Below are 27,441 nucleotides of genomic sequence, written 5' to 3'. Positions count from 1 at the left end.
TTTAAAGGATAAAACTGTATACGGTCATGACAGAATTCGGTATACGGACGAAATTAATAAGACGGACTAGGCTAACCCTGACCAATGTGCGAGGCCAGATAAAAGCAGGAGGATCACTCTCAAGACCATTCGACATCAACAACGGTCTACGACAAGGGAATGCCCTATCATGCGTCCTCTTTAATCTCGCCCTCGAGAAAGTGATCCGTGATGCTGAGGTAAATGCAAGAGGTACGATCCTCTTCAAGTCCAGCCAAATACTGGCCTATGCTGACGATATCGGCATCATGGAAATAACGACCCGAGACGTACAAACTGCCTTCATTCAGATCGAGCAGGCGGCGCGAGATGTTGGGCTGCACATCAATGAAAGCAAAACAAAGTATATGGTGGCAACGTCAGCACCGAAAACCAAGTAATCAACAAAACATCAAACCGCACTGGTCAAACGGGAAAAATAAGGATAGGAGAATACAACTTTGAGACCGTTGATAATTTCTCCTATCTAGGGTCGAAAATCACAACCGATAACAGCTACGATGAGGAAATCCACGCACCCTTACAAAAACTGTTCCGTTCGAAAAGTCTCACTATAGGGTCAAAGCTATTACTGTACAAGACAATGACCTTGCCAGTCCTCATGTATTCCTCGGAGACTTGGGTTCTCAGCAAGAAAAATTGTGAACTCTTGGCCACGTTCGAGAGAAGAATCCTCCGAGAATTTTTTGGTCCCCTACATGAGGATGAACGTTTCCGTAGCCTACATAACGACGAAATCTATGAGCGATACCATGACCGTCAGGTTGTGGATAAAATCCAGCTCAATGGGTTACGGTGGGCGTGTCACTTCCTATGATAAGGATGATCCAGCCCGGAAAATCTATAAGGGTAATATCTATGATAGAAAAAGAAGACGAGGCAGACCCTGCCTCAATTGGAGCGATGGCATAGGTCAGGACGCCAAACAGCTTTTAGGGATGTTGAATTGGTGGACCTCGGCGAAAAACCGGGATGTCTGGAGTTCCTTATTAAGGCAGGCCTAGACCGGATACCGGTTGTTGCGCCGTTGACGATAATGATGATAATCTAAATATATAGTAAGTATAATCATCGACTACTTTCAACAATAGAAACTACTTTCTGGTTCGGACGGTCGAAGATGTACTATATAAGGGCAGGAGTTCCGCAGCGGTCTGTTCTGGATTCTCTGCTATAGAACATAATGTATGATGGCGTTCTACGGCTCCCAGTACCTAAACAAGGCGTTGTCGTCGTATTCACAGATGAGAGAGTGGCCATAAAATCCAATTACCCCGACGGAGTAGAAATCTATGCGAGGTTTGAAAGCTCAAGGAGAAACCATGAAACTGAGCTAAATACCCGTTTAACGGCTGAAAATTTAGTAAAGTGCATTGTGCAATCGAATACAGCAACTACTCGCATTAATTATGACGTCAGCATCTTATTTCTATGGCTTAAGTGAATCATCCCGTTGCATCCGAGAAATCAGTTGTGTCTACTAAATATAGCGTAGAATATTTGGACAGTGATTTTTCCGTGTTAAATAGGTAAAGGATTATTTCGATCGCCGTAATGGGGTGCGAACTCATCTGTCCGAACGACACTTCAATTCTAATCACAATTTAATTTTTAAATGCATTTTTTTCGAAACTACATGTTGAAAATCGGGTGCCAACGAAATTCTTTGAAATTTTCACGACCTAATCAGAACATAGCTGAGTGGTTAGAGCACAAGGCTCTCATACGGAAGGTCGCGGTTCACATCTCACGGCAGCAGTGGGATTTGTATCGTGATTTGGCGTCGGATACCAATCGACTCAGCTGTGAATGAGTACGCGAGTCAAAATCAGGGTAATAATCCCGGGCGAGCGCAATGCTGACCCTATTGCCTCCTACAGTATACTGTAGTGTACCGTTACAGTCTTGAATGAAGTGCTCTAACACACTTCAAGGCCCTGATCCAATATGGATTGTTGCGCCAACGATTATTATTATTTATTATTCAGAACATATTTCTATAAGGCATATAAGGATAATGGCAATTCATTGGGCGGTTCTTTTATACATTAAACGTGAGAAACACCAAAATTTACCAGTTTAAGAAACTACTAAAAATGTACCTTTCGGTATTTTTTAATAATCCTAGTTCACGGACCGGGATATACTCCATGCCGATTATATTTTCTCTCTAAGATTAGCAAAGCACCCTCTAGCGTGGCACCTGAAAAACACTTTTTCGAAGATGGGTGGATAAGTTAAAACGTACTTCAATTATGAGCGATTTTATCGGGCTGTTACGTGTGCTCAAAATATTAATAAATATATGGTGAAAAAATTATTCAGTTCTTCAAAAAAAAAATCCCGAAAAAATGGCCTACATACGGGATGGCCCCCTTAAGATACAGTAAATTCCAACAATATTGACTTTGAACTTGCCAAGATTATGCGGGATTAGTTATCGTTGCCGATACTCGTAAAGTCGCTGCAGAGTTTATACACATAGCTTTATACAAGTAGTACTTGGCAAATAAATACTTATTTCGGGAGCCACTTACTCCCTTCTTCAGTGCTTATGGCAAGAGTTCTTAGGCTTTTATAGAACTTTTTCTATAATTAGATACATAAATTGAGAGGTTATTATTCATTAAATTATTATCCTGTCAGTGCCACTCATTAAGGATCGCCTAATAAGTAATACGATTGTTGGTACTTAGGCGATCTATTATGCCCGATAATTTCTTCTATGCTGCTACAAAATTCGGTACTGCTAGAATGAACTTAAATGGTGTTTTTCGATCAATTTCCGACAGTTGATGATATGCTATTATTAAGTATACTAGTATGTATAGGGAGTCCCCTTTAAAACTTAAGTTTATATCACTGTATGTGTGTGATTTCATAGTGCCCTTATTTTTATGTAAAAAAAAGACTAATGACCAGCAAACTTTTTCAGTTCATTGCTGCGACCTCCTATATTATTATAGTGGCTTATATAAGGTCCGCGGTCACTTGGCTTATCTTCTGTCCTAGAAATAGAGCACCTTTTTCGCTTGGATGTCTTTGGGGATCATTCTTAGAACTCAGTTTATCAACGATCTCCTACGTACCTAATGATCGATTTCGATACTACTCTGTGATCACCAAACCCAAGATTGTTTCCCTTTTCGGCATGAACAGTGTATAATTCCATGTCTCCGGGCTGCTTCACAATTATAACCATCATCGGAAACTTATCAACATGGGATGGCCTTTGCGAGACTCGCACGGTTACAAGTATTGCCTTTGCGAGACTCGCACGGTTACAAGTATTGCCTCACAATCATCGACAGGTTTACGCGGTGGCCTGAGGCAATACCTCTGAAAAACATTACGACGCAATCTTGTGCCGAAGCTCTCTGTCGAGAATGGATACCTCGCTTTGGTATCCCTGCAGTGGTCATCACTGAACAGGGAATGCAATTTGAGTCCACCCTTTTCTCGGAGTTAGGCAAACTCCTGGGGTTTAAACGCCAGCGGACTACTGCATACCACCCGCAATCCAATGGGATGCTAGAACGTTTTATGATTCTTTATTCATTACATTTATTAAAAGTCGTAGACCGAACTTCAACTATTATTTTTCTTTTTGTTAAATTACATAATTAATAAATCTGATGCAATTTCTTTCATTTGACGGCTCAGGGACGACTCTCTATTCTTTTCTTTTTTCTTACGTCATGCCCTTTAGTCATGTAAAATAAGTTAAATAAATAATAACCAATTATGAAAAGTGTTAACTTATTTAAGTTACTAATTATGCTTTTCGGACGCTAAATACTTTTATCTTTTTTTAAGTCACAACAATAACGTCTCTTGATATTTCAAGCTTCTTTTTTTTAACAAAACAATATTTTCGCTTGTCCACATTTACTCATTTACTCTTTACATTTACATTTACTCTTTTTGTATTAGTTTTCTTTGACATATCTGCCGTCCCTTCATGGCACTCTGCTCTTCACTCCTGTGGCGAGGTCTAAACTGAGTGGAGAGCGCCGGTGACCTCATCTGTCCGCTGGTATTCGCAACATTCGAAATAAATTTCGAATGCCGCGAATCCCATCGCGCCACATCCATGCTACTGTGGCAATATACACACTTTTTCAGGCGCATCAGAAGCGCATTTTTAAGGTTTGCTGTGAAACAAATTCTTACTCAAATTGGTTTAATGCCTGTCTGTTTGTCTATCCATCACATGCATTTCTCTCGGAGACCGTTTTAGCGATTGACACCAAATTTTGTGGAAAGATGGAAACTGTGAACGCTCACGCATACAGTGAGTTACATAATTCTATGTCAAATTCAAATATAGTCATGTGGATACTCCACAGGTCTCGATTAGTACTTTCCGAAACCGATGTTAGTTTTAACATTTGTTGGAGAAATGAAGAGTGCGGGGGGTCGAAGTTGATCATTTCTTTAACGGACGCATTCTCAGAAACTACCCAACCGAAAAATCTGAAAAAAATCGAGAGGCTGCCACTATATGGTACCGAGGCTCCGAAATACTCTCCATACCATATGTTAATAAAAGTATATTACTATAATTTTTGCAACAATGTAGGGTATAACATAGAGCAGGTAGATCCTACCAAATTTGGTAGAAATCGCAGTATTACTAACAAAGTTATAATAGGTCAAAGTTATCGCTTCTTTCCAACGGCTAGGTACTAATGGGACAAATGCACACTCAAATGTCTTTATAAAAGAAATACACAAAACCTTTCATACCTGGTGCGTCCTGCTTCCGGTTTCTCGACTTGTTAAAGGGTAAATTTTCGAAAGTCACCCGAGCACACACCCACTTAATGTACTCCCGATTCTCTCCCACTTCTCTGTGGCATTACATCACCTATTCTACGTTCAGCATCATCTGTACCAAAACTGAATCTAAGGCGAGCGTAATTTACGGCGCTTGTTGATGAAAAACGCTTCCCCTTCCATTTTTCCTCCGTAACTGCCAGTTAAGCAGTTTCTGTCCACGTTAATTATTTCGAATGAGTACAATCGAGCATTCTTAACCTTAATCAGTGCTATATTGTCGACGTAATTTACCACGGCGGCCTCCTCGGGGTACGTATATGATGTGCCACAACAGTAAAACTAGTACCGAACCCGGTACAGGACCAGCAGAGACGATGAATTCTATAGGTCCATTGTCGGTACCATGCCAGAGCCGAAACAACTGTCGTAATCGTCACCAAAGACTTCCGCATTAAGCTCCAAATTGGCTGAATTGTAAACATTTTTCACGTCAAGGAGCAGTAGGAGGCAATATGGCCAGCATTGCGCTCGCCCGCGATTATTACCCTGATTTGACTGAGGTACTTATTCACAGCTGAATCGCCGTATCCGACATTCAATCACAATACAAATTCCTGAACCGTGACTCTCCGTTGCTTAGCGCTCTAACGACTAAGCCATCCGGACACTGTGCCGCTACTCTGACACTTGCAGAAAAGGCCTGCTATGGCAGATGTCGAATTGCATTTTTAATCTACGATATGACTAGTTGCCAGCGGCCAATGCGGCCAGACTTATTGAATACTATTCCTACAGAATATATTCCTGGTTCTGTTTACCTCTATTTTTTTCTGCCAGCTCGTATATTTGAATGTAAAATTTTAATTATGTTTCGAGTTGTCACCATCTCGGCAGATACCGGATTTTACCTTACTGTCAAGAAATTTAGGATCGGATGATCCTACATTTTTAAAAGATAAAGAGGCGCTGGTATTGGTGGCGGTGGTAGGATAATGGGAGAATCGGTCGAGAACTCCCCGCGACATTAAATATGTATACAGAATGGTGTATTTCTACATGGTTTGAAACAGACTGTGTAAAAGTCATCAAAGACATCAAAGAAAGCCGTGAGGGATTTAGATACAATACCCTGTAACTTACAATATTATGGGAACTGCAACCGCTTTCTCGAGACGCCAAATTTCTTTGATTTCCCGAGCCACTGGCTCATAGTTCACTTTCTTCTCCACGTACTTCCATGCACTACCAGATCCCTTAGTTCTTGCGCAGCGGTGGAGGGCAAAAAGAATCATAGGGCAAGTAAGCGGCTTGAGCATCTCTAATCAAAGAAGATCTTAGCCCCCTTTACTAAACCAAAAGGAACGCACGGATCTTGCACCAGAAATATCTAAAAGTAGTCTTGCTACTTTGCCAACCTTACTGCCAGTAGATAGGAGGAGATTTTGACATGCTGCAAGTTAATTTGAATACCCTTTATTTTTGTAGACATAAGTGTAGCCTAAATGTAAAGCCACAACAAACTAAACAATCCCTGCAGAATTATTTATCTCTGCACTGGCAGTTTCTGCCTCGGAATCCGAGACTTTTCCCAAAGATTGTTAACGATCAGTTAACATACCAACAACACCCACATGCCACAAAGCTAATAGCTAAAGTAACACTGGAACGCATCAGAGGTCAAGCTTGATCCACAAATTGCAGGCTGGTTTCCGCTCTGAATCCTGCAATGACCACGTTACAAAAACCTTACTTCGAACCATTTTGGAAGTGTGCACAGTTCAAATCTTCGCTTCAAATGCACTTCACTCGTGCCGTGCTCTACTCAGAAGGGGTATTGCGGAGAAACTAATAGCTATTATCAGAGCGATATATGATAGCGGAAAATATCGCGGGTTGCGGAAGCGGAATCCCCCAAGTTTTCTTCTTCTTGCTATCGGTGACGTTCTGTATGCTGCCCTGTCCAGAGGACCTCGAGGGGTTCCATGGACTATGACATTTTTCCTCAAACACCTCAACCACGCTGATGACTTATGTTTCCTCTCTCACCGGATCACCGGGTCATAGACCTTGACCAAATGAATTTTGATTTGGAAAGAGAGTCAAGTTGAGTGGAACTGAAGATAAACACCGATAAAACCGAGGTCCGCAGTCTGACGGGTCATCGCACTCTGCCTATCTGCATCAATGGACAGAGCATCATATGCGTCGATCAATTTGTGTATCTAGAAACCGTCGTTTCTGCCGATGATGCACCAAACTGGATGTTGTCCAAAGCATTAACAGCGCTCAATCCGCTTTCACTGCCTTGCATAAAATACAGATAGAGAGATAGAGATAGTAAAGCATATATCATACCAAGATCAAGTTGAGACTGTTCTGTGCTACTGTTCTTTCTGTGTTGCTATATGGGAGCAGCACATGGGAAATGACCACCACTGTCACTCGAAAGCTCCAAATCTTCGGAAACACCTGCCTGCAACGTGTCACCGGAGAACGCTAGCCTGATACTATTTCGAACGAAGACCTTGGTCGGCGCCCGGACCTGTCGACTGTACGCGATATAATGAGAAAGCATAAATGGTATTGAAAAGGTCGCCTATTAAGGAAAGGCGAGATTTCCTTTGCTGAGTTCGTCATACAGTGGAACCCACTCTCCAAAAATGGTCGACGAGTGGGTTAGCCCAAGAGCACTTGGCACAGAACAGTAGAGGAGTGCAAGCGCCCCCGGAAAGTCCCGGGCGCGTAATTGTGGTTGACGAATTGTACCCCACCAGGAGTGGATGGAATCCAGGTGCATATTACATGATGATGATAATTTTTCAACATCATTTCAATATCATATCCGAAATGTCAAAGAATGGTTGACATGATCCTGCTTTTCTGGTTGATCGAAAAATTTAAATAAAGTGGAGTGTATTCTAAATTGAACCTTCTTTCGCATGAACTAAGATAGACATCTTTGGTTGAAAAATAACCAAATGGCGTGAAAAATTGAGAAAATTGTGAAAATTGAGTGAAAATCGGAAAATTTACTACGGGATCTGAAAAATCCTAGTTTATGCCACAGCCAGATATTTATGCAATACAACCAACCAAAATAAGTCCGAATACCGGAAGCTGGTACTTCGAGTATAAAGGCTTTCTGTTCGTTTCATGTGAGAAGCTTTCTACGCACGTTTTTCCATTCGTATATGGCTAAAAACCCAAAATATTCCTACATTTCTTTATCAAACTATAAGATATACATACATATTGCAACCATAGATATGCTCACCCTAACCAAACAAACATTGCCTATTACCGGGTACTATACTTATACATGCACGTATATAAATCGATCGTACACATATTTCCGATTCACTTCGGGCACAAAAGCATACATATTAAACACGTATATTGAATAACGCTAGTTTTATGTACACATATATCTACGTGAATTCGGCACTATCCTAAAGCTTGATTAACATATAGATATAAATACATACATATGTCAGTCTCGAGTAATTTATGTGGATATATAAATGATAAAACAACTAAAAGAAGTGTTTCCTTGTGCCCCATTTCATATGAGCTCACTTTGTTGTGATATTGATGAATTGATATGTTATGATGATGTCATATATGTTTTAGAAAGCACAAAATATACAGAAAACGTAAAAATTTCACTCTTTTATAACTTAGTTAATAATGGTTAGATTTCCTTCAAACTCAGAGTTATGCTTTATGGTATCCCTTGTACCTCTGCACAAATTTTGTACTTCTAGCATGAACATAAAGGGGATTTTGGCAAAATTTCTAAAATGTGCTATTTGTGCAGATATCAGAACGAGATTAATTTTGGGGCCTAGATGTCGCTTAGATAATCCACTGTGATTTTCTTAGATTTTTCGGTTGGATAGGTTATGAGAACGAGACCTATTACACTTTTTGGGGGGCATATTTTGAGCCCTACTCCCCTCATCAAATATAGGACCAGTTTCGAAAAATGCTAATGGAGTCCTTTCACTTGATACCCCACAAGGCCATATTCTGTGAAAAAAAATTGCCCAAAACGTGTGCAACAAACAGTGAAACAGATCTCGTTCTCAGAACCTATCCAGCCGAAAAATCTGAAAAAATCACAATGAAGCATCTGTACGAAATCTAGGCGTCAAAATACATCCCATTACGTCATCTGTTCAAATCTGTTCAAATACAGTTAATAATAGTATATTTTCATATTTTAGAAATTTATCCGAAAACCCCCCTTAATTTCATCCTAGAAGAACAAGGTTTGGCATTGGTATATAAGGCTTAACTTTGAGAAGTTTGAATGAGTGTGTGTGTGGTGGGGTGAAACTACAGCTTCTGGGCACTCAGGCCGTGTTGGCCCATTGTACTCGCCACACCCGTCTATTTATTCCAGATTCGTTAACGCATCGCAGGATTTCTGTTAGTTGATGTGATGCTACCCGTCGCAACTAGTAAACATCGGCACCAAAAATCTGATGCCTGATGCGTCCATAGGAATAGGAAAAGCTCCGTGGATTCCACTTCTTCATTACAGGAAGGGGAACGTGTCATCTTGAATAATTTCTAGTCTGAACATATGCCCAGCTAGTGAATTATGGCCTGCTGCTGGTTCTGGTCCCGGCATAAGGGAGATTCACCCCTCTTTCGCTAAAGCATCCGAGGTTTCATTTCCCTCTATGCACAGTGACCTGGTACCCAGAGTAGTTCTACCGTATTGAATCTAAAGATAGAGTTCAAATGTTTTCTGCATTCCTAAACGATTTTCGAGGTGATCAATGGAATACTCAACGCCCTCAGGAGCTTGGCTATCATTGCAGATTGCGATGCACCTGCCCTTCAACCGCTAATCACCCAGTTTGCCGCCCTTAGGATCGCATAAATTTCGGCTTGAAAACCTGTTGGGACTTCCCAGTTCTCTTCACGCTTCAAGGTAACTTCATATCTTCTACCAAATAGATGTATGCGGACACGAGTATCGGAAGGCATTGTAAGAACTGGATTCAGTCCTCCCGGTAACTCTTCCAAAGCTCTGTGCCCCCCACATCCGTTGTTTCCCCATAGATCTAATCAAATTAGTCTATGAGCTGCTCTCATTGCAATGCTTTGCTGCGCCGGATATCGTGCTCATGGCACCAGTGATACCCAGACACACAGTTCTTTGCAGCGCGTCTAGTTCACGGTGAAAACCTTTTTGTCTCACCTTAACCCACCACACTACGGATGCATATACGAACATCGGCCTAATGGCGACGTATATACATTACCACCTGAAGCCTGAGTCCTTATGTTGAGGCAAAGGTCCTTCTGCCCAGCCCATAAGCTGTGAAATAGGACAAGCCTCTTCATAACAGTCTAAAAGTGTGCAGTTCAGAGTTTTCAATTCGTCCTCCAGCCCCAAAGGAGTCCTTAGTCGCCTAGGGAACTGTATTTCATTGGCAAGAAGTTCATTGAACTTTATCCGATCCGTTTTCCTAGGGTTCCGTCTTTGTACTGCAGACTGTTCGCCCGCAATAGTCAGATTGAATTCTAGGTATCGGTGATCTGACAGTGAGACCCCGTCTCGCACTCGCCAGTGTGTAATCAACTCTAACACTTTTGAGGTACAGATTGTTAGGTCAATTACTTCGCTTCTTCTCGGTTCCACGAACGTAGGGACGCACCCTACGTTTGCAGTCATAAGACCAGCTGAAGTGATGAAATCAAATAGCTTCTCTCCTCTTGGATTGCATTTGCTACTACCCCAACAAATATGTTGAGCATTCGCATCGCAACCTATTAATAGTTCTGCATACGCCACCAGATCCCAAAGCTCTTGCGCCGGTGGAGGATACAAGAATCATAGGGTAATTAAGCGGAGGCAACTATGATGTTTTTCCTCTCGCCATTTATCCGGTATTGTATGATGACCGTACCTAAGTCCTGGGAAGAGTACTGCCTCAGCATGGTTGCCTCTAACCGTCTTGACATAAGGACGCAAGCTCTCAGCCTTATGGATCTTTAACCATAGAAGATCCTGGCTCCCTTTACTGATCAAATGCCACAGATTCTGTTAAATCGAACCCACCGCTCTTGCACCAGAAAGATGTAGGGAAAAACCTCTTCTTCTTGCTGCCATCAGGTAGGAGGGAGCTTTGGCATGCTGCAGGTTGATTTAACTAATCTTTATGTTTTTGACATAAAATTAGTCTATTGTGTTATGGAAAACAGTTAGAAATCCGCGTGTGACGGGGTTTTCCCCACACCGTACCGCCAGAGACTCGATCCCCTCGTGTTTGATTTCTCTAATGAAAGCGGCATTTGGAGGTACCGAAGTTCCCATGACCTCATCCATGAAAAATCTCATCCCGCAGAGCATTCGTCTGCTTTCCACTTAGCACCTTGATTTGTTTACGGTGTCCGGTTTGCATAGATTCGATCACTCGAACTGGCATCAAGTTAGTTCCGTTCATGTCTCTGGCTTCCCTTTTTTCCGCCTGTTCCTTGGAAGGTGTAGGAGAAGTTACTAGCAGGTAGGATTCATTCTGTAGTCCCTTCACCAGTGCACTATCCTCCGCGGGGCAGCTCCAGTGTGGGAGAGCGCACCGAAGATGATGCAATTTGCTCTATATTGTGTGAGTCGAAGACCATCATTGTTCTTCGCTCTCAAAATCGAGATGATGCCCTACAGTTTCCTGGTATGACTGAATTTCAGTCTATCTAGGAAAAAGTGGAGCACCATATGGTGACTTCCCCTGAGCACATTCAGGCTCTTTTGGTCCAGTTCGAATACCAAGTTGAAACCCTCCAGGTTTGTAGATTTGTCCTTCCTGGCATTCATGAACTTTACCCTCCAGTGTCAAAAGTCCATGCCCAGGTTCTATTCAGCCAGCATGCGGATGATGTCCTCTGCCTTCCTTCGAGGGCCCGGTAACCAACATCCGACATATTCTGTCCTGCGTAGCTCAGTGTTCACAATACTGAACTTGGGCCGACCGTCAGCCTCTTCAGTGCACTCCAAATGCTCATCGCGAAAACCTTGATTGTTAAATCGTGGCTTCGTTCCAGTCTCCAGCATTTTTTTCCACAGACATTCCCGGAAAATGGTAAATTGTCCCTCTGACATTTTGCCATCCTTCGAGGAAACTCCCACGTTAGCAGTCAGAGCAGAGACTGCAGCTTGCACATACGTCCTCTTCCTTCTCGCCTTCATGTCCGTATACCCATGGGAGGGACCAGCTTCATAGAGATCTCTGTCGCTAATCTGATCACCTCCCGGATGTAAGCCCTGGTGCGGAGCACAATAAAGCGTTGGCCACAGCAGATGTGTTGGTCTTACCCTTCTTGCGCGCATTACTGCTGACAGAAGAGTCTGGTGCGCCCAGTGTGGATCTTACCGGGGTTTCCAGTTCCGCTCTTCTCGGTAAGGGTGAAGGAGAAGGTTCTGCCAGGCAGGATTCAGTCTGTAGTCCCCCCTCCTTAGTGACCGAAGTTCCCTTCTGCCGAGCCTTCCTCTTAGGTTTGCGGGTAGATTTGGGCTGCAGTACCGCAAACAGGCCGGCCGTAGTCGAATTTCCAGTTTTTCCCAAGCTTAGAGTTACCGCAGTTTCCTTTCTGGCTAACTTCGCCGTAGGCACAAAATGCAAGCTTTCCAGCCTTTTGCAGATTTATCTATAGGCAACGTTTATATGTATGTACATATGTGTATCTAGTGTTTAGGAGTATTGTGGGTTTTCAGCTATGTACGAATAGAAGACCGTAACCAGGAAGTTCCTCACCTAATACCAAATTCGAATGCTTTTATCCGAAGCGGCCAGCTTCCGGTATGCTAATATGGTGTAATGTAATGCATGGTAATGTAGAATATTAAAGTATAATACAATGCGTGAAATTTGCTTAGCTTATAAGTATGATGTAAAACAGAAATGCATTGATTAAGTAAATATATCAGTTTTTAATTTAATAAAAAACCATGCCAATACTTATGATAATAAATCATGCTCCAATTTGAAGAAAAACGGAAATAACAGCAATATTCGAAAATATGGAGCAAAATTTGCTTAGTCGCACTAGAATCAATTCCCAGAATATCGAAATGTGATCGACACTTTTTTTGAGTTTGTAGTAAGTAGTAGAGCAGTAAATTAATTAACGTTTGAACTGACTTTACAAAATTGCTGTTTTACTCACTGCTAAATACTGCCGAACATGGGCGTAAATAGCTCTTGGTAAAATGGCTCAAACATTTTCGATTGAATTAAGACCTGGACTTCTGGCTTTCCATTCCAAAAATAGTCTTGAGCGAAAGTTTTTTTTACTTTTATGCTACATAAACACTGTCATTATCTTGCTGCAATACGAATTCTATGCTATTATTTATCTTTTGAATAGCTAATTAGAACACCGTCCGCCATCTCAATAAATCTTTCTCATTTTGTTTGTGGTAAATCACAATTATAGGTTTCCGTAATAAGAATATATTGCCCATATCATAATCGACGCACCTCCAGCCAATAGCAGCTACGTTCATTAGGTCCGTTTAGATTAATTTTTTTCTCATTTGAAATAATGGCATTATACCATTTTCCGTTCAAGCCATATGATTTTTTACATAATCCAATATAACAGCTTTTTAGAAGATGTAGGCTGGTGTCTTTGTCGGTTTTTTCCATGTTGATTTTTTCTCCGAGGTTGGAAAGTTGGAAGTTGTGATTTTGACACAATTTGTGATACTCGTAACCTATTTTAGTGGTAACTTTTTCCTTGAAAATGTTAATTTGTCGACGGCGTATATTCATGTTTCCTATACTTTGAAGCCGAGATGCCCTATTTGTCTCCCGGTTTTAAAGAATTTTGTAACACTTCCTCCGAACTATTAATTCGGCGATAAATTTTACAATGTGAAAGTCCAGTTTCTTTTAAAATCCCGATTGGCTTTTTCTCGTTCTTCTGGAAGGTTTCCCCTAGCCAGTTTAATATTCCACTTTTTTAATTGAAGTTATTAGCCTGAGTTAATCCTGAGAAATTAGTTTTTTTCCGAAAAATTTATAAAACACTGAAAATTGAAGAGAATCCACCGACACGGCGCTTAAGGGGGTCATCCCATGTGAAGGCCGTTTTTGGCTTTTTTTAGACATTTTTTGTGAAGAACTGGATAAAGATACAAATACGAATTTTTCACTATAGCTTTATATCTTGAGCGTGCATAGTAAGTTTTCCAGCTCGATCGCATAGTTCATTATTGAAATGCAGAGCAATTTATGCACCCGTCTCCAAAAAAAGGTGTTTTTCTACTGCCACGCTAGAGGGCGCTGTGATCATCTTAAAGAAAAAAGTAAATGGCATTTTAACGTACAGACTTAACTACAGTCCGCAAACTAGGATTATTAAAAAATATTAAAAACTAAATTTTACGGCTTCTTCAATGAATAAAAAAAAAACTACCAAATGAATCGCAATTATCCTAGTTTGCGAACCGTAGAAATATGTTCTGAATAAGTCGTGAAAATTTCAAAGAATTTCGTTGGATAGATTTTGGGTTATGGTGGCAGCCGATTTTCAACGTGCAATTTCGAGAAAAACGCATTTAAAAAGTAGAATGCGATTTTTAGCCATAAAACCTTAAGTGGCCATTAATCTGCTATACCCAGTCGATAAACCTTAGGTTTCTTGAAGACACACAATTCTTGTCCTTTTGGCGAAGTCATTCGAAAGTTATTCGGGCCGATAAAACGAGCTTTATTACGGCGATCGACATAAATCTGGTATGTTACTTATCACGTGGTTAACACTATAATTTCCGAACGGCTCCAAATATCAAAAAATCACTTTACCCACATATTCAACACTATATCTAGATACAATTGATGCCGAAAAAAAGATTCGATTCCGCGGATCCGACACACGGGATTATATAAAGTTGTGATGTCCGCCGAAATCGAAAATCGTTTTATTGCATTGTATTCAAGTAAATTATGTCAAGAATATTCCCACCAAATTTCATAATGATCGGAGCGTTAGCTCCGAAGTTATAGCATGGACTTATGAGCCTCCATCGCCGCAAATACTACTTGTGGTTGCAGCCGCAAAAAAAAGTGATATTGCCTTGAAGGCAACCTTGAAGGTAAAATCGCGGCCATTTTTATAATAGTTCATATTTTGACAAATCCTTCATTCAGCGACTAGATAAAATGATATACTAACGCAAATTTCGGCTAAATCGTTATGGAGGTATCGTGTCCACCGCAAACCATTCCCAAAAGAAAGCACTCTTGAGTGCCGGTGTTTCACCGTTACGTTTTTTGGAAATTACTGTGTGCGATAAAGCAAATTTCGCTCACTGTACTGCCTGCATAAAAGTAAAAATACCAGATTGTGTTGGATTAATCGAAAATTCAAAGTCGTCGGGTTTTTTAGCTTTGTGTACTCAGTACTATATTCCACCGCATGACAATTAACAGAAAATCTTCCTTTTTTACTTCTGTCAGATCGTGTTTTACGTTTTCTACCTTTTCTTTTATCCATATTTATATTTTTACTTTAGAAAATCTAAAGACCCCTTAAAAGCAATCACTGTCTTAGAGAGCAGTTCAGAGTTCCACCGAGAACAAGTTTTTGCATTTACTGTTAAAGATTTCCTTTATTTCATACCCCGCCTTCCCAAACTTCCAGCAAGCTGTAATCAAATGATAAGAAAGGAAATTCCATCCTGCTATGTTTGGTCCCATATAAACCAATCACCAAATGAAAAAAACACGTTTGTTTTCTATTCCACTAACTCACATTTTATTAAACCCAATTGTTTAAAAGTTAATCTCCAACAAGGGCGAATTTTTGGTATCGTACTTTAACGAGCTGAGTGCCATTTTCTCTTTTCAACAAAATCTTTCAAATGCACTATAACAAAAATCAATTTATCCTTTTCAGGTCAAATACATGCTTAATTCCATAAATAGATCCCATTTCACGTCTTTCATTTATTCTTGGACAAAAGAATTTAAAAATAAACAAATTTATATGTATATATAAAAATGACCACTCAAACTTGATTTTTGTTACGCGTTCCTGACGATGTATATGATATTTACAGTAGTGATTGCAACACAAGACGAAATTAATCATGAAGGGAATATCTAATATGTTCGACGATGAAAGTTTTCTCAAACGGAAAAGAACACTGAAACGAACACTTGGCCTCTAATTGTACTTCGCAAGTGTTGGCATTGGGGCAATACTTGCCCGGGAAGCAAATGCTGGATTAGGCCGAATTGATCTGAAAGGGTGTTGATATAATCGCTAATGGATCAGATGCACAACGCACTAGAATTACCTCCAAAATAAGGAACTGCCACGCTTCAGTTCGCCACGGGCCTGTAGATCGTTCCAGCAATCGACCCAGCCTTCGTACACTGGCATAAATGGAGGTTTACCCGCCGATAGACTGTAATTAAACCACGAATTAATAAATCGCTGTGTTTGATCAGATAAACTTCACTCGACTTACTTGCTTCCGGATACAGTCATGCAAGTGGATACCACTTGCAAAGGATACAATATACACGAGAAAAGGAACTAAAAAAAAGAAAATTCTGTGTAGTAAGGATCGTTTGGATATATTAAAGCAACCCGAGCTTTGAAAACGGGAAAAATATTGTAAAGTACTATTGAACCCCTTCCCGCCCGTGGTGAAAGCCAACATATACACACCTGTGTGAAACTAGCAAAATATTGACGACTTTCCTTGTCTCTTATAAGGTATTTATTGGCCATATATACCGTTGAGCTCGTCAGTGTCAAGCATGCGATGTCGCAGAATATTTTAGGCATAACTCCAGCGAAAAATCCCAGAATACCATCATTCCGCCAAATTTCGCCTATTGACCCTAATATGGACCTGAACAAAAATAGATTAATTGATGCGTTTTAATGGCTAATAACATCATCTATTACGAATAACTCGTCTCTCTGCCAATGAATTGGGCCATCATTCGAATCGAAATGACATGGAACGGATGAGTGATGACAATTCCTGATACATGAATGATTATATCTCGTTTTAATTCTAACTGGAATTTACTGAATCTGTGGAAAGAAAAAAAAAATAAATTAATACCTAACGATTGAACTCCAATATATAGATAGTGTGCGACGCTTCTTTTTTCAACCAATTGTTGCTATTGAATGATTATATTTTACGCCCTCGCGTGTCGAAATCATCTTTATTATATGTGCAGGATATAAGCCACCGATAAAACAGCGTGAGGAACGCACTGGCCCGCCGATTTGGTGAGAAGAAAGAAGAAACGGTCTCACTCATACGATTGCCGATCATTACGAATGTGGAAGAATCATGGAACCAAATGAAAGACACGATCCACAAAGCGGCCTCTGCAACCCTCGGGGTCACCAAGCCGGGTAATCGGTACATCAACCGAGAACTTGGCTTTGGAATGATGATGTTGAAATGAAGGTCCGTGAAAAGAAACGCCTCTACCATAAATTTCTCGACGATTAAACGCCTGCTAATTGGCAAATTTGTAAGAATGCCAACCGGGAAGCAAAGAGAGCGGTCGCTGTCACCCGAGCGAACCATTTCAAAAATCTTTACGATAAACTGTACACTCGGGATGCTGAGAGGGATCTGTATCGACTTGCTAAAAGCCGTAATGAACGTACACAATATATCGAACACTTCTGTTGCGTTAATGACAAGAATACAATCATTGCCGACATTTGGAGCAGTTCCACCAGTCAACGCAACTGAAGTCGAGGAGACAATAAAACAAATGAAATCGGGGAAAGCAATAGGATCTGACGACATCGCATCTGAGCTCTGGAAAGCGAAGAGCTGGGACCCAACACTGTGGCTCAGTGAATTCTTTACCCGGGTTATTCAGGAAGGAAGAACACCATCTGACTGGCAAGAAAGTACCACTGTTCCAATATGGAAAAAGAAAGTTAGCCCAGCAGAATGTTCAAATTACCGTCCGATCCGTTTACTTTCCCATACCATGAAGATTTTTTAACGCATTCTTGACAACCATATTCGCGAAATCGTTGAAATAACCGTGAATCAAGCCGGATTTGTCAAGAACTGCGGAACTACTGCCGCAATGCACGCTGCGCGGTTACTCATGGAGAAACACCGTGAGAAGCATCGCTCTCTTTACATTGCGTTTCTGGATCTAGAGAAAGCGTTTTACCGTGCACCACACGAACGCATCTGGTATGCTTTACGACACCACTTAGTGTCAGAAGAACTTATGCGCTGGGTTGAATTGCTCTACCATTATCCGAAAAGTAAAGTTGGAAGTGTGGCGGGTGTATCAAAACCGCTTCGTGTCTCTGTTGGTGTTCATCAAGGAAGTGCCCTCTCACCACTCCTCTTTGTTCTTGTTATGGACACCGTCACACGGGATATCCAACGTCCAGCGCCCTACACATTGCTTTATGCAGATGATGTTTTCCTAGGATCTGATAGCAAAAATGATCTCGAGCAACTTGTTCAAAAATGGAATGATCGCCTCATGCAACACGATCTCAGATTGAATTTAAATAAAACTGAATTTTTAACGACTGATCCCCATGAAACAGGCACAATTACCGTCAGCGGCAGTGATCTGTCCAGAACTGAGCGATTTAAATACCTCGGGTCAACGCTATCAGCCAATGGAGAACTACATTATGAAATTGCTTCAGGCATTAACGCAACCTGGATGAAGTGACGTTCCACAACTGGTGTTCTTTGTGATGGACGTATCAACGAATCTCTCAAATCTAAAAATTACCGCAATGTCGTCCGTCCAGTCGCTCGCTCTCTATGGTTCTGAGTGTTGGCCGACTATAAAAGACAATGAACGGCGTCTTGCGGTAATGGAGACGAAGATGCTACGTTGGACTAGTGGCGTCACACCTTTAGACCACATCCGAAATGAGGATATCCGCGATCGTTATGGCGTTGCACCGATCGTGGAAAAGTTGCGAGAGAGGCGTCTTCGATGGTATGATCACACAATTCGTGCAAACGAGAATTCACTTGCCAAGATTGGTCTGAACATCGAAGTCGATGGTAAACGACCAAAAGGCAGACCTAAACAGCGGTGGCTTGATACGCTAGATGGGGATTTGAAAGCCTCGAGATTGCACCCAGATCAGGCATTCGATAGAGCCAAATGGCGAAGCCGATCACGACGAGCCGACACCACTTGTGAACGGGACAAAGGCTGAAGAAAAGAAGAAGAGGAGATTCTACATCAACGTGGGCAGATGTCTCTGACCCGTGACAGACAACCAAACTGGTTCTTTTATGTATAATCCTAGGAAGGTATCTATTTGCTTTGCCTACCGTATACTCCTTTCATTTTTCTGCATATGAAAGGCAAATTTTTGTGTAACCGACTCCTAAATACATTACTTGAATCAATGTACAATCGTCTGGACTATTTAAAAATAATCGCTTCTTCTTCGTTGTCCCTTTCGCTTCCTTGCCACAGGAGGAAGTCATGTCGCCTCTAGAGTAGGAACTTTTAATGGATCAGCTACTAGTCTTATCGAAGGGTGCAGGGTATCACGTCCAGGGATATGATGACATCAACATACTCATAGTGGAAAATTCCTGTAAACGTTCTCAAAACTAATACAATAAGCTCCAAGCTCCAATATAGTCTCTCAACATTTAGACTATCTTACGCCTCGATACCCGATGCTCCCATCAAACGCAATACCCCAATTAGGGTTTCCATTAGTAAATCCGATGCAACACGCTGCAGCTAGAGTACACCAACAGCAAAGATCGGATTTCTCTTCTATTCTGAACATACTGTAATAAAATAACTTCAGAGTTTGGGTCAGCGAGAATGCCCCCAATACTTTTGCAAGTCTTGTAGCATTGTGATAGGATAAAGATTGCAGTATGTTTATTTGATTCTGACAGCAAAAATTTGACATGTCTAGTGGGATTTAGACTCTGCTACTTGTCCTTATGGGAAGCTTGTTTCCAGTTTTCGACAGCAGCAGCAATACACACACACAATTGCTGGTTCCAATCCCGGAAATTGAATCCTCCCGTGCTAACTAATTGAATCTAGAAATGAAATTTAAACAATTTCTAAATTCTGTGCTTCCTTTCCTCCGCTTTTCCTGATAAAGGCGAAAATGTGGGTTCAGAGAGGCAAACTGTAGCCTGTAGCACACCCTCAGGAGGAATAAATCAGAATTGTTGCATATCATGTCGAAAATTTTGCGCAAACTATTGCGGATCATTGGGCGTTTCCCATTCGAAGAAGCAAATTCTGCTAGTGAACAATTTAAATTAATTCGAAAAGAGTTATCGTTGTTGCATTTCGTGACGCATAGTACACTGCAAAAAGCAATGTGGTCGGCATTGCACTCGCCCTTGATTATTACTCTGATTTGACTCAGGTGACCATCCACAGCTAAGTCGACTGGCATCCGACATCCAGCAATGATACAAATTTCTCTGCCACCAATAAAATTTAAACCACGAACTTCCGCTACGTCACACTAGCCGTCTAACCACTAAGCCAACAGGTAGCCAGAGGATAATATTTGGATGATCGGGTGCGTTTACAACCAGTAACAAAAGCCAATGTTCCAAAAAAACGCATATTTGGATTGCGAATTGATTAACTTTCGTCGTTCTTTATGATCTGAATCCACTGGAAGATGATAGTAGTCCTACGATATTGATGCATTCACGGAGCTCGGCGGCATGTTTCAGAGCAAAGATACTTTACCAGAGACCTAGGGAAAGCAGGGTTGCGATCGAGGAGAGACACACGTTTGTTGAACCAACTACCAAAGTCTCTCTTTACTTCCACGTGATGATGATGATGATGATGATCATCATCAAAGGCGCAATAGCCGGCATCCGGTCTAGGTCTGCCTTAATAAGGAATTCCAGACATCCCGGTTTTGCGCCGAGGTCCGCCAATTGGATATCACTAAAAGCCTACCTACGCCATCGCTCCATCTTAGAGGCAGGAACTGCCTCATTTTTCTACCATAGATATAGCCCTTATAGACTTTCCGGACTGGATCATCCTTATCCATACGGATTAAGTGACCCGCCCACCGTAACTTGTTGAGCCGGATTTTATCCACAACTTGACGGTCATGATATCGCTCATAAATTTCGGCGTTATGTAGGTTACGGAATCGTCCATCCTCATGTGGGGGGCCAAAAATTCTTCGGAGGATTCTTCTCTTGAACGCGGTCAAGAGTTCGCAATTTTTCTTGCTAAGAACCCAAGTTTCCGAGGAATACATGAGGACTGGCAAGATCATTGTCTTGTACAGTAAGAGCTTTGACCATATGGTGAGACGTTTCGAGCGGAACAGTTTTTGTAAGCTGAAATAGGCTCTGTTGGCTGACAACAACCGTGCCCGGATTTCGTCATCATAGCTGTTATCGGTTGTGATTTTCGACCCTAAATAGGAGAAATTATCAACGGTCTCAAAGTTGTATTCTCCTATCTTTATTCTTCCCGTTTGACCAGTGCGGTTTGATGTTGTTGGTTGGTTGGTTTTTGGTGCTGACGTTGCCACAATATATTTTGTCTTGCCTTCATTGATGTGCAGCCCAAGATCTCGGGCCGCCTGCTCGATCTGGATGAAGGCAGTTTGTACGTTTCGGGTCGTTCTTCCCATGATGTCGATATCGTCAGCATAGGCCAGTAGTTGGGTGGACTTAAAGAGGATCGTACATCTTGCATTTACCTCAGCATCACGGATCACTTCCTAGAGGCCCAGATTAAAGAGGATGCATGATAGGGCATCCCCTTCTCGTAGACCGTTATTGATGTCGAATGGTCTTGAGAGTGATCCTGCTGCTTTTATTTGGCCTCGCACATTGGTCAGGGTCAGCCTAGTCAGTCTTATCAATTTCGTCGGGATAACGAATTTTCTCATGGCCGTGTACATTTTTACCATGGCTATGCAATCATAGTCGGCTTTAAAGTCGTTGAATAAATGGTGCAACTGGTGTCCATATTCCAACAGCTTTTCCATCGCTTGCCGCACAGAGAAAATCTGATCTGTTGCTGATTTGCCTGGAATGAAGCCTCTGTGGTATGGACCAATAGTGTTCTGGGCATATGGGGCTATCCGGCTTGGCAAGATAGAGGAGAATATCTTATAGATGGTACTCAGCAACGTAATACCTCTATAATTGCTGCACTGCGTGATATCTTCCTTTTTATGTATGAGACAGATAATGCCTCTTTGCCAATCATCAGGCATTGATTCACTGTCCTATACCTTGAGCAAAAGTTGATAAACCACCTGGTGTAACTATTCGCCTCCATATTTAACCAATTCGGCTGTAATTCCATCGGCTCCTGGCGACTTACGATTTTTTAGCCGATGAATTGCACGGACTGTTTCTCTTATACTTGGTGGTGGCAGTATTTATCCGTCATCTTCAGTTGGCGGGACCTCCAACTCGCCGATGGTCTGGTTGTTTAGTAGCTCATCAAAGTACTCAACCCATCGCTCCAATATGCCCATTCTGTCATTCATTTTGCTGACTTGTTGGTAAAACTTCCGCCATCTGTGCCTGATGCGGTTGCTCCTTGTACTTTTCTAGTTCACAGACTTGTTGGTTCTCCCAGACTTCCTTTTTCCGTCTGTGAAGTCGCTTCTTCGCTCGACGGAGTTCGTGAGAAGTCTCTGTGTGTGCCCACGTTCTTTGAGAATGCAACATTACTCTGTATGCAGTATTCTTCCGTTCCGTAGCTAGCTTACATTCATCGTCAAACCAGCCGTTCCGACTTTTTTTGCGGCTGGGGCCAAGTATCTTTGTGACCGTATCAATTGTAACGTTCTTCAGGTGGTTGTGAAGATCATTAGTTGATGCTCCATCTCCAGGTCCTCTGTTGACTGCGGTTATTGCGGCACCCATTTCCCTCTTATAGATGTCGCGGAGTGCTGTGTTGTGGATGGCTTCAATGTTACTTCTCACCTGATTGTCAGAGGGGATTCTGGGTGGCGTTATTATTCATTTAAGCTATGGGATCCAGCGTATTCCCTGAATACGGGCTCCGTCCCTACTTGGCTGTTAAAATCCCCAAGTATGATTCTCATATCATATCTGGGACTGGCTTCGAGGTTTCGTTCTACTGCCTCGTAGAAGGTATCCTTCTCCGACTCTGCAGTCTCCTCTGTTGGGGCGTGAACATTAATGAGGATTATATTTCTAAACTTGCCTCACAAGCGCAGAGAGCCGTTCGTTTATGTTTTCAAAGCCGATAACAGCAGGTTTCATTTTTTGCTGACTGACCTGCTCCGAGCACAAGGTTTACTGGATGGCCACTATAATATATGGTCTAGCGGCCCTTCTCCAGGAAACCGGTCCCTGTCCAACGCATCTCCTGTAACGCTATTACATCAGCCCTTTATTGGGACAGGGTATCGGTTAGCTGCTCAGCAGCTTCATCTCTGTACAGGGAGCGCACGTTCCATGAGAAAATGCGCAAGTGATAATCGCTGGGGGTTTTTCCTTAATGAGAAATTGCAGACGGAGAAGGATGAAGGCAAACATAAAAACAGAAAAAGTTGTACTAACTGGTCCTCCAAGTAGCGCTGCCAAAAGTTCATTGAAAACCAAAGTAAGGGAACCAAGAAAGGAGCCTCGCATTGGATTGATTACACGAGTATGAACCCGGCAATGAAAACGGAGCAAGGATGTGTGCATTTTCTCATGGGACTTGCTGACGATATTGACATTAGAGGAAGAATTTGAGGTATACAATCCACCTCCAGATCGAAATACATGGTGGAAACGTGAGCTACAAAAAACAAAGAAACAGAAGCATCAAATCGCACTGGTCAAATAAGAAACTAGGAAACTACAACTTTGAAACGATGAAATCACGCGAAGCATTTATGAAGGAAGTAAGTAGCTCCCGAAATAATTATTTGTAAAAAGGGGAAGCTACGTGTAAAAGCCACAGAGCCTATATCAGTTTACAAACACCATAGGGTCAAAGCCCGTATTATACAAGACAATAATTGTACCAGTCTTCATGTATTCCACGGAGACTTTCTTACCAAGAACTCCTAGCAGGGTTCGAGAGAAGAATCCTTCGAGGAGTTTTTGGCCCCCACAATAGAATGGGATGATTCCGTAGCCTATATAACGATGAAATCTTTGAGTGAACCAGATAGTCATGGTATCTGGTTGTGGATAAAATTCGCTCAATATTTTGCTGTGGGCGAGTCAGTCAATCGGTATGGGTGAGGATGATCCAGCTCCGAAAGGTCTATAAGGGCAATATATATGGTAGGAGAAGATGTGGACCACCTTCTCACACATGGAGCGATGGTCGTAGGGCAGGACACCAGACAGCTTTTAGAGATATCGAATTGGTGGATCACGACGCAAAACCGGGATGTCTGGAGTTCCTTACTAAGGCAGGGCTAGAAGAACGGATATCGGTTGTTGCGTCATTGATGGTGATGATTCGGAGAAGCAAAAGGAACTGCTTCAAACAACTTTGTGACCATGCCAATATAAACCCTTGTGGTAAGGCCTAAAAGGAGATAATGAAACCGCTGCGAAGATCGCCTCAGGTGATCTGCCCGCGCCTCCTGAAAGATTGTTTCCGCACCACAAAAACAGCGGAAGGCAAATGGGTGTTCCAGTTTAACTAGTGCTTAATATCCCCAGCATCTCCAGCGAATATTTACCGAGTTTGATAAAAAATTAACCTTCAAGTAGTACTTTCTGGTGCGGGACGGGATGAGCACAAAGAGTACATTAGGTCACTGCGGAGGTACTACAGGACTCGGTACTTCCTGCTATGGAATGGCATGTATAATGGGGGGCTTGCCCTCCCCGTCTTATAAGAAGCTACGATTCCGGGGCTTGCCGTTTGTTCTGTAAACAGAACCGACCTTAACAACGAATCGAAGAAAGAAAAACACTATCAAGGTGGAAATCGGTAGATAAACGGTCGTCTCAAAACCAGCTATCAGAAAATGAGCTTTAGGGAACACTTAAAATATGCATCTCAAAAGGCAGCCAGTGAAACCGCGGAATATTGGCGGGTCGTTCGAATATTGCTTCTAGCCGGAATGATGCGATCCATTCTGCTTTATGTGGACAAAGGCATTTTTTTTTCTCGATTTTAGAACCACATCAAATGAAGCTTTAATGATGGTCATGGACATGATCCCAGTTGATATTCTGGCGAAAGAAATGAATGTGTTGTAGCATGCGAGACGATTCCTTCGCAATCGTAGAATACAGGAGTTGCTGAAACAAGAAAGGAGGAAAGCGGAAAGGAGTAGAAGCACGAGTGTGTCCAGCAAGGCTGGGTTTTTGGGGTAAGGTAAGTGAATCTGTTTAAGCACAGAGTGTTAGACTCCCGCAGCGGTACACCACGGGCTACCAACTGAACTCCTCTTCTAATCTCGAACCATTTGTCGCATTACTGCATTACTTACTAGTCCTCCCGCTTTCCCCTCTTGGGGAGTCTCTACAACAAGGAATTCATTTCACCCACGGGAGGGGCTCCACTTGTGAGCACTCCTTAGCTTCTCCCCGGCAATGTTATCTGGAGAGAGCTCCCTTGTGTTTAAATAAAGTTGTTGATGAATCCCATTCCGCCTTCCATAAGAAAAAAAGATGCAATCGGCGTCCTCCACAACCCCATTGCAAAACACAGTCAGGAGATATAAGACTGAAAGCGTTTATACCAAATTAAGAGCTGAGTAAGGAAATATATTCAGCCATATACTAAAGTTGCCATCTAGTCTCGTTTTCCCCATCCTTGAGTTCAATCTAAAGTACTTAACCATGGGTTTTGAATCGAGTATCGCTGCGTTGCGTTCCATGTCGACATAGGATCGGGATTCTCTTTTTAGTCGGAATAGCTACTTCGGTTTTTTCTAGCGCTAAGCTGAAACCATAAGCAGTCATCTGCATTAACCAAGGGCGACCTTTCTAACACGTTGTGTCTTAAAAGACAATCGTGAGAAACGTTCCAGAGATGCGGCCCTGGGGTGGATCCTTGCGCTACCCCCGACGTTATCACCATCTTACTCCGACTATTCTGATTTTTCTCAGATAGTCCTCCAACATCCGCAAAGATAGCTCGCCACGTGGAATACAATGTCATCAAGCATTTCGAGAAGCATCACCCTGCGCTTAATGAACTTCATCCAATTGCATGACAGCATCTTTTATGGACCTTCCTTCTACCGTTCCGTTTTGGGAATAAATCTCCGGCAGCGCGTATCGTTTCAGCAAGTAAATTCCTAATGAGCATTTCGAGTGCTTTCCCCCGTCGTACTGGGTCTTTTCCCCATCGCATGGGACTAACCAATAGTCTACAAAATGGGGCACAAATCGATCCTGCACATCCACCCATAACCGCAAGTGAAACCATACTCAATTACTTAATAACATTACCCCACCGAGCAACGGTTTTAAAATTTGTCCACGGCTAATGCAAGAGAGTGGTATTAAGTTTCTAAGAAAAATTGTTTGAATTATTGATTGTGAAGTATCACCTTGTTTTGATGTAATTCCACTTCTAGTTCTAGCGGATAATAAAAGTTTCACAACAGGAAAAGCGCCACAAAACCCATAAATGCTCCCGCCTATGCTAATTTCTCATAATGCGGCCACCTACGCCGTTATATTTACCTCGTGTAGATATCAAGCGTTAATCTTTGGCAATCAAAGCGTGAATTAGCTGTTTCTTGTGAATAAAGCGGGCGCCGACCAAGGCTTGTGCGTCTTACCTCTCGAAATCTGATAAATCCGCATCGTCTTTCGTGTCTTCGTCGATAACAACCGCCAGCCCCAGCTTATCGGCGATGCGCTCACTGCAGATCGAACCGACGATGCTGCCGACAAGCTTCGGTGCCAGGCCCCGGTAGCATCCAATGAAGCCATCCATCTTCTTGATGTGACCGGCTGCGAAAGAACATTCATCATTATTAAGGCATGACAATGGCCCCAATTGGCCGACGGGATCAGCTGACAGTAATCTCCACTTACCATACTGGAAAATGTTGGGCAAGATGAGCGTGGGTGATCCGAACAGCGTTTTGCCCGGACGGGGAGGGATCGGTTCATACCCCAACTGCAAATTCAAACCAATTATTTCGCAATCTTCACCTGACTTTCGCAAGCTTATCTCACCTGAATTAGGACTTTGGAATACTCGAAAGGATGCAGAGCCGCACTCACTCCAAGCCTTAAGCCAAAGCGAATCCATTCGTTCACCACCGCCTGATTGTCTCTCTCGAGTGCTGGATCCATTTTAATTTAAAGCCTGAGTATATCAATCACCTTCTAATTAACTACAAATTCATACAACGGGGTTAAATGTGGAAACAAAAATATCCGGCCACCCGTCAAATTTGCGGATTATCAGCAAATGTCAAAACGGAAAAAATTTGCAACGTAAAGTGCGAGGAGCATCGGTGCCGGCTCGCGCTATTGTGATTAGTTCGGGGCAAAGTGTAAATTAGTAACAAATGACAGGTGGAATCACACAATGGAATGAAGTCCAATTTGCCAACGATTTTGTGAGAAACTGGCAGCATTCTCTGCACAACATTCTGGAAATGCCGAAAATTGGTGAATTCCAGTTTGACAAA

At 42.2% G+C, this 27,441-nt stretch overlaps 1 protein-coding gene across 1 annotated transcript; it reads right to left on the bottom strand.

Moving 5' to 3' along the window:
* Positions 1 to 15,570: 15,570 nt before the first annotated feature.
* On the bottom strand, positions 15,571 to 27,269 carry LOC119649745 (mitochondrial carrier homolog 2). The gene is made up of 8 exons (XM_038052034.1): positions 26,981 to 27,269; positions 26,837 to 26,921; positions 26,578 to 26,752; positions 16,759 to 16,890; positions 16,516 to 16,702; positions 16,313 to 16,380; positions 16,139 to 16,249; positions 15,571 to 16,081 (listed from the first exon to the last, which is right to left on the bottom strand). The coding sequence occupies exons 1-8, from the start codon at positions 27,098 to 27,100 to the stop codon at positions 16,006 to 16,008; spliced, it is 954 nt and encodes a 317-aa protein (XP_037907962.1). The 5' UTR covers positions 27,101 to 27,269; the 3' UTR covers positions 15,571 to 16,005.
* Between the last annotated feature and the right edge of the window lie 172 nt (positions 27,270 to 27,441).

Source organism: Hermetia illucens, chromosome 2 (genome assembly GCF_905115235.1).
Source record: "Hermetia illucens chromosome 2, iHerIll2.2.curated.20191125, whole genome shotgun sequence".
Lineage (NCBI taxonomy): Eukaryota > Metazoa > Arthropoda > Insecta > Diptera > Stratiomyidae > Hermetia > Hermetia illucens.
The sequence above is the reverse complement of the archived record's forward strand: the minus strand, read 5'-3'. Positions and strand labels throughout refer to the sequence as shown.